This window comes from Chinchilla lanigera, unplaced genomic scaffold, assembly GCF_000276665.1.
Source record: "Chinchilla lanigera isolate Chin_1 unplaced genomic scaffold, ChiLan1.0 scaffold00059, whole genome shotgun sequence".
Lineage (NCBI taxonomy): Eukaryota > Metazoa > Chordata > Mammalia > Rodentia > Chinchillidae > Chinchilla > Chinchilla lanigera.
Window position 1 is genome coordinate 8,503,069 of NW_004955460.1, and position 8,609 is coordinate 8,511,677.

Below are 8,609 nucleotides of genomic sequence, written 5' to 3' on the forward strand. Positions count from 1 at the left end.
AAAAAAAAAAAAAAAAAAAACAGTGTCCTTGTTAAAGCCAAGCACTCCAGTCAGGACCTCAGAGGCCCTGGACATGGCGTGATGCTCTCCTAGATCCTGCTGTGCAGGTGGACCCTGCACTTCGTGGGTTTGGCGTGAGGGGCACTGACTATCTCTGGTCTCTTCCAGGATCTCTACCTGGAGCACCTGCTGCTCTGTGTGCAGACCCTGGTGTCTGTGTGTCGGGAGGACTGCAGCGTGGCCAGCCTGCAGCTCGTGGAGGTGCTGGTGACGATCATGGCTCTCGCAGGTGCTACCGCCCTTGGGGACAAGGTAAGGCTGGGGGAAGATCCCCATCACTGCGATCTCTGTCTGACGGAAGTGTAACTGTCTTCTGTAAATCTGCATGCTTGAATTTCAGGCCTCAGGCATACCTGACTGGCAAAGATGAAAGCATGTGGAACATTTGGGATGAGTCACTCATGAGGTGGCCTCGGGGTGTCCTGCCACCTGCAGATGAATCCTTCTGTCTAGGAATGAAGGCTCTTTAATCTCAGAGCCAGTAACAAAGAAGCAAAGAAGAAACAAAACTGTCACAGTCCTTAAGCCTGTCCATATCAGGGCTTTCAAAAACACACACCCACGTGCAGCTGAAAGTTGGGAGAGAGGAGCAGTGACTTTCCTGCATTAATTGCAGCACAGCTTTGCAAAATTATTTCTGTCCCCTTGGCTTTCTGTTTATGCTTAAAAATCTCCCTAGCTGCCCTCTCTGTGGACTCATAGGACCACCTGACATCCAAGGTACCCAGACTGTGCTGCCCTCCACACCCTCCACCCACGGCCGTTTTGTGTGGAAGACATGGCAGTCATGGGGCCTCAGTTCAAGGGGTCCCTTTATTTGTAGAGTTTTTTGTTTTGGGGGTTTTTTGTTGTGTGTGTGGTATTGAGAATAGAGCCTGGGGCTGCACCACTGGTACACTACATCCTTAGTCCTTTGTGTTTTTATTTTTTTTAATTTTGAGACACTAAGTGGCATAGAGTGGTCTCAGACTCAAAATCCTCTTGCCTCAGCTTCCCAAGAGCCAGGGTAATAGGTGTGCCACCATGCCCAGCTTCTTGAAGTGTCTTTTGACCCTGCTTCATTTCACTCTTGAAAACAGTTACCTTTTGTAGATAGTTTGTCACCGATAGCCATAAATAATAGCAAAGCAGTGCCTGTGAGCGGCAGAAGGAAGCCAAGTACCATCAGGTGACAAGTGGGTCTGCAGAGTGGAAGCCACTGGATAGCTGCCGCCACGGAATTTCGAGGACTTCCTACTATGTTTAAACCCCAGGAAGAAAGCCTCAGATTAATGAGTAGCTGGTGGCTTTGTAGTCACCCCAGTGTCACGAGCCAACATAGGTCCTGGCTTCAGCGTTGATGGAAGTTAAAGCAGGAAACATCACAAATTTACAGGCAGAAGCTTTGATTGGAAAGTTTGTTTTAGAGGAGACACACAGCTGGCTGTCCATAGGCAGCCCCAGGGGTGACAGAAGGAGAACCCTCCAACAGAGGATACATTTTTATGGGGCCTCAGAGGAACAGCATTAGTTATTCATGGACTTTTCCAAAAGGTGCAGGGATCATTGGACAGGGTAATGTTTAGTTACTTCACAAATGTGAGTTTGCACACGGTCCAAAATATGCTTAGCAACATGTTATGCCACCCTCTGGATGGAGAATTTATTACGGAAATGTGTGATAATGAGGGCGTAATGAAGTTTGGGGTCAGTTCCCTGTTAAGCCTGTCTCCATTCTGCTTGCATTAGTCTCACCCAACCACCAGCTCTCGGTCACTTAGTTGACAGCATGACATACTTTACCCTACCTGCCACCAAAAGCTGCCTAGCCCACTCACTGTCTCAGACTGCTACTTCTGTCACATTGTCCCCTCCAGAGTCCGCTGTGGAAGTCTGACTGAGGTAGGAATGCTGAGCACAGGAGGGTGAGGATGGGCTTGGGGACAGTTGGCTCAGTCTAATTCCTTAAAACTCCTTGACCCACCAGAGCCTGGTCAGAGCGGCTCCGGGTCATCTTCGATCTGTGCAAACCCAGGAACCACTGGTGCTGCGCTGTAGTTGGTGCCTGTACATCTGCTTTGTTACTCGCTCTAAGGACCGCATTGACAGCATGATGGGAAATCAGAATTTAGCAGGCTCAGCCACAGCCCTGGCCTTCAGGTGCAGTCTTTGGGTTGTTTCTGCCTTACAGCACTCCCCTCCTGGCTAAATGTTCACATTTAACCGAGTCGTTCCGGCAGGTTAAGGGCCCTGGATGATAAGGTCTTAAAAATTGGAACTGTCAGCCAGGCGTGGTGGCACATGCCTGCAATCCCAGCACTTTGGGAGACTAAGGCAGAAGGATTACGAGTTTGAGCCCACCCGGGACAATTTAACAACTTGATGAGGTCCTGTTTCAAAAAAAAAAAAAGTTTTGTTTTTTTTTAAAGGTCTGAGGGTGGTGCTTAGTGGCAGAGAACTTGGAGGCCTTGGGTTTCATCCCTAGTACACACCCTGGTGCCACAGTGGAATGGTCCCAGTGTTTGACTTGTGTCTTGCAGGCACAGGAGACCATGGAGTCGCTGGCAATGGCGGAGAATGTCCCCAGCAGTCAGGACCTCTACCGCAAACACATGGGTCCCCTTCTGGAGCGGCTGACTGCCTCACACAGTGACTGGACTGCACACTCTGTGGAGCTGCTACAGTTCTGCGAAGTTGTCACCCGGTCAGGTGAGTCCCAGACAGCCCTCGATGCTAGCCTGGCCTCATCCGTGGTGCCCCCATCTTCAGCCGCATATCTGTTCCACCACAAGGAAACCAAGGTGCAGCATCCTGCACCACTGCTCACTGAGGTGTGTTTCAGAAAATAACAAGAGGGAGCACCCCAGGGCACAAGGGCTGGACTTGCAGCTCGTGTGAGTCATTCTTCAGGGCCTGCCCCGCCCACTCAGCATAGGCAGTAACTTTGAAATCAGGGTGCATGGTGGCCTTCTTTGTAGCCTGTATTCTTCAGGTACATCTGGGTTTTAGTGTGGAATTTCACATTTCCAGCCACATGGCATTACGAGTGTGTGACACAGGAGGCTTTGACCTCTGGGACCTCTGCATTTCTGTCTGTTCTCCTAGAGCCTGCAAATGCAGGTTCCTCCCTGAGCTGGACATTGTTGCTGCATAACCTCTTCATTATAGATGCACAGTAGCGAGCCCCTCACAGTTTTGACAAGCGCCTCCCGCTGCCTACCCCAGTGCTGGGGCTGAAACCCAGGCCTGGCACACACTAGCCTGGCACAAGCTCTCACCACTGAGCTCTGCCCCAGCATTTGACAAGGTCTTTATTACAGAAGTTACAGTGAGTCATTAGGTGTATCCTGTACTTTCCAAGTGAGTGGGAGTTGGCCAGTAAGTTACTCCTTCCTTGGTGTGCAAACTTCCATAGTCCTCCTTCCCTGTCCCCATGTCGCGTCTGTATGATCCCACCACCTGTCTGGAGGTATAAAGTGTGGGCACTGTGCTCCGGAGCCAGGGATGCCTCTGTGGTTAATAACCAGGTTGTGCCCAGGACTCTGAGACCTACCAAGAAATCTAATGCTACCCTTTGTCAGTTGTGTACAAAACTGTTTACAGAATAGAAAAGGCAGGGCTGCAGCAGCAGCTGTCCCTGCAGCTCCCTGCCCTCCCTGCTTCAAACACCAAGTTACTGTGTCTCATCACTGTTGTGCATGGCAGGAGCTGCTGACCCCATTTCATAGGTGGGAAACCAAGAGCACAGGGCTTATTGAAAATTATTTAAAAGTAACTTTTTAAATATGAAGATTTTTTGGTGGGGAAGGTTTCTTTTTTGAGACAGGATTTCACCATGTAGTTCAGGCTGGCCTCGAACTTTCCGTGATCCTCCTGCCTCAGCCTCCCGAGGGCTGGGATTACAGGCCTGTGCCACCATACCTGGCTAATATGAGGATTTTTAAAACTAGTTTATTTACAAAGGTCCCAGAGGAAAAAATTTAATAGAAATTTAAAACTTCCAAAAAAGGATGGTGGTCTACAAATGAAGTAGATTTGACTGTGTCTTCATTTGAAACCAAATAATTGAAAGATAGACGTGGGAAAATATTCACAGTGAATCCGATAGCGTTGGGTCTTTGTTACATAAAGCTCACATACAATAAAGATAAAAGTCTTAACCCCCCGCCTCCCCCCCAAAAAAACAGGCAGGATACCTGGATTATACAAGAAAGAGTTAACATAGTTAGCAAGCAAACAAAGTTGGAAAGTACTCGTTCAGTCTTCCTAATAATACAGAAATATGAGTTAGAAACTGTGAGTGTGATTTCTTTATCTATGGAATTAGACGGAAAATAACACGCTTGTCCCGGGGGAGTCAAGCTGGGAGCCTTGGGCCCTGCCGTGGAATTCCATGTGAGCAGTGCTTGTGGGAAGCAGCTGGGTGGCGCGTCTATGCTTCTCAGAGTGTTCATAGCTGTCTACCCAGCAGTCAGATAGATGGGACTCTATGCTAAGAGAGGGATCCTGATTGTGGAAAAAGCTACGTACCCAAACTATTCAACAGAGAGTACCTTAGTAGCAAAATTGGAAGTGCCTCAGGTACCTAACAGGAAGTTAAACATGTAAGGGCATTTCCACAGAAAGATGCTCTGGCTACTGTTAAAAATGGCCACCCTGAGCCTTCATGCAGGAGGAAAATGTTCATAGTACCAGGCAAGGGAGAGGACAGTGGTACGGCTTGTATGTTCCTTGTGAGGGGGTCTAGTATTGGAGACAGAGGTCCCAGGGCTGTCATTCTTGGTTCTGTTTTGTTTTGTTTGTTTTTAACTTTCTTTTTTTTTTTTTTTTTTTTTTGGTTTTTCTCCTGTACCGGGAACCGAACTCACGACCTTGCGCTTGCCAGGCAGTGTTTTTAACTTTCTGAACACCAAGTGACCTACCTTACAAAGCCTTCCCGGAGCCCCCTAGAGGGCTGTCAGCATGGGAGGGGTATGTTCCTTCCCACATTCCAATAGCCGATTGTGACCCAGGGACATGATACTGTTTTCTGTATTTAGGCCAGAAAATGTAGCTTGTCTCCAGTTTGTTCAAATGAAGAGAGAGGGTTTAAAAGGCAGCAGAAATAATGGCTCTTCAAGGAGGCCCGGAGTCCTAAGGATATGCTGCCATGCTGGACTAGGCCATGTCTCAAAGTACATCAGGGTAGAACTATCTCAGGGCCTGTCTGGCCTCACTAGGGCCCTCTAGGCCCCAGCTGTCTCCACCTGCAAAGGACACAGCCCCTCACAGCTCAGCTTGACCTCCAGTTCAGAGCAGTGTGGGGTTCTGGGCACTAGCCCTCTGGACAGAGTCTGCCTGAGTAAACAGCTCAGACAGAGGGGTGTGGGAAGGAATGAGACCCAGTTAAACTTGTATGTGACCCCACATGGCCACTGGCTCTGCCACACCCAGGGTTGCCTATAGATGATTAGCAGACTCTCCTTTCAAACTGGCCTCAGGTCCCAGAGCGCCCCCTCAGGGGACTGTGTCCCCATCATCTCAAGTGCTGAGCTACTAGGCGTGGGTGTGTGTGTGTGTGTGTGTGTGTGTGTGTGTGTGTGTGTGTGTGTCTGCACTAGCAGCGGCTGTTATGAGGTCAGCTAGCTTTGGGCAGATGTTTCTGTATGTCATACAGATGACAAGGGTGGTCTAAGAATCCAGGGGCACACCTAGGCCCCGAAGTTGGGCCCAAGCCTGCATCTCTACACTGATCTTTGAGTTTTGGGTTTACCCTGTCTGCAGAACACATTTCACTTTAAAAGCAATTCCTAAAAAGCAGCACTTTTCAAAACCAAGAACGTTAGCTGTTCCTGGCCGAGGAAGCTGTGGCCCAAGGCTGCTCCCCAGGGTGTGGTGGCTGTAGACACATGGTATAGAGCTGTATGGCATGCCCCAGAGGACTAAGTGAAAAAGGCCAGCTGCATTGGAAACAGCCTGTTACTTGGTCTCCTCCACACTGACTCGAGCCTGGAAGCTAAACCTAGCCCTGGCCAGGATCAATGTCATCAGTGAGCTATGCCAGTAACATACACCGGACACATTTGTGTCTTTCCACAATGTCAGAATTTATTAAATGACAATAAACTCAAGAGCTACATCAGTTTCATCTGCCCTATCTGGGCAAGTACTCAGAGTCCACTCTTGGTAGCCAAAAAGTTGGGCAATCACAGGTTCTTCTATTCCAGTTTTAATTAGTAATGTCTATAGCACTCACTAGTTCATCACAGTTCATAAAAATAATACTTAAATTACAGAACAGCTAAGAAAGGGTTGAGTGACTATAGCATTGAAGAGACAGCCCTGAAAGCATTGCCGGGCGTGGTGGCACACCTCTGTAATCCCAGCACTCAGGAGGCTGAGGCAGGAGGATCTTTGCGAGTTCAAGGCCAGCCTGGGCTACAAAGTGAGCTTAAGGCCAGCCTGAACTGCACAGGGAGACCCTGTCTCAAAAACACAAAGAAAAAAAAAGGAAGAGACAGGACTGAAAGCAAAAGCTGAGAGTCTGCAGAGATGTGAAGAGTTACCATGGGTGGTCGGATAACAGACCAGGCTGAGCTGCTTTGAGGCCTGGGGATTGTTGAAAGTGCGGAAGTATTCAGAGCCCAAGTCTGGGCAGCCAGGCAGTTTTGGACCATATCAAGTATGGAGATAGAGCTGAGCTGAAAGCAGGGGCTGATGACCTGTCCACTCATGATACCAGGTAGACTAACAAGATGGGGGATTGGTATGTGTTGTTGCCACTGTACCCCAGAGTCTCACACCTCTCCTTCTGAGCCAGGTGAGAGAGTTGCAGTGTTCTTTTTTCTTGTGGGTCTCGTGTGGCGAGTAAGCTTGTGGTGCTGGTTTTCTGTGATAGAACTGACATGTCATGTGTCCATGTGCCCCTGATTTAATCTGACACATTTACAGTTGGTCATTTTTTGTTAAGCAAGATGAATTTGTGAGTCTGTGCTACAAGGTTGCTCTGTGCCGCTAGGGGTTGCCAGGTGTGTGTTCAACATCTGGTGGTTATCTGTTTGCACAGATGAGTGATCAAGTCATCTTGCCTCAACATTTGCACTCCAGTGGCACAAACTACCATTCTATGAAACGGAGTCATTCAGGGCAAAGTACAGCCTGGAAGCCACTGTTCTACCAATGCGGAGTCACTCACAGCCTTCGCTATACTGCCAAACCATGTAAATAGCAGGAATTGGCTTCAGGGAAATGCTGCCAAGATTTTGCTTGTAGTATTATTCTTTCTAACTTCCTGGAGTGCCTTCCTGTCTGAAAGTATACATTTGTGTTCTATCCTTTTACCTGAACTCATTCTGTTTCACATCCTGGAGACGCAGCCCCAGGAACGTGGCCCTGCACAGATGCCTGTTCGCAGGCAGACACTGGCTCTGCAGGCCCACACCTGCCGTTGCAAAGCCTGAAGCATTCCGTGCTAGAAGCCGGTGCTAACACCATGTCAGACTTCATGTCAAGAGCACTCGAGGCATTTAAATTCATCTGTCTTTTTATCCCCTAAGTAATGATAGACACACTGAATTTTTGAGTAATTTTTATGTGTATGGTGTAGGATTTAAATGTAAAAAAGTACTCATTGTAATTCGTAAAGAATAGCTGGTGAGGGCTGGGAAGATAGCTCAATGGCACAAGCGCCTGCCTGGCAAGTGGCTAGTGCAAGGCCCTGAGTTTGATTCCCCGGTACCAAAAAAAAAAAATAGCTGGTGAAGTGCCCAAGGAACACCATTCTTTACAGGTAAGAGGCCAGAAAGACACTATTGAACCACACACTTGTATTTGTGCATCTTCTCTCTTTTCCTTTGGGAATAAAACTGTTTGTCTCAGAGAGTTTGATACTGTTCCTGAATGCCTGTTCTCATCTCATCAGACATTTCCAGGCTTTGGGCATTTTTTTCCATGTCAGTAGAGTCTGAGCAAACCCCTGGCACTCACCATCCTGGTGGGATCCCTTGCTTTGGTGCAGCTGTTCCTTTTCCCATATCTTAAGTGTGTTTTGTTTGTGTTTCTTTTTGTTCCCCCCTCCCCAGGCCCACATGCAACTTCGTCCTGGGCGAGGCTGCCCTACCTCACCTTGCAGGCATGGAACACATTTGGGTTAGAGACACCCTATCTTAAAAGAGCAAAGGTTTAGGTTGCTTGGCTTGTTCTCTAAATTAAAAAATGAGCAAAGCATGTCGCAGAGCAGACTGGCTTGAGCAGCTTATGTTTGTGCTAAAATCTGAAGCCCCAGGCCGGGGATATAGCTCAGCAGCACAAGTGTCTGGCTGGCAAGCCCAAGATCCTGAGTTCGAATCCTGGTGCCAAAATATTTAAAATAAAATAAAATAAAATCTGAAGCCCTGTTTGTTGGCACATGGCAAAGCAATAAAAATGTTTCGAGGCTGTTATTCTGTTGATTCAAGAAGCATGTTTGGACACCAAAGTTTCGTTTCTTTCTTTTTTTTTTTTTTTTTTTTGTCTTTTTGAGACAGGGTCTCACTATGCAGTTCAGGCTGGCCTTGAGCTCACTTTGTAGCCCAGGCTGGTCTTAAACTTGC

At 48.0% G+C, this 8,609-nt stretch overlaps 1 protein-coding gene across 1 annotated transcript in view; it reads left to right on the forward strand.

Moving 5' to 3' along the window:
• Dnaaf5 (dynein, axonemal, assembly factor 5) overlaps positions 1–8,609 on the forward strand; it is a 46,555-nt gene that overhangs the window by 23,795 nt on the left and 14,151 nt on the right. The window contains exons 7-8 of the mRNA XM_005397777.2: positions 169–312; positions 2,580–2,748. Coding sequence (XP_005397834.1) covers positions 169–312; positions 2,580–2,748 — 313 coding nt within the window. The remainder of the gene's footprint in view (positions 1–168; positions 313–2,579; positions 2,749–8,609) is intronic.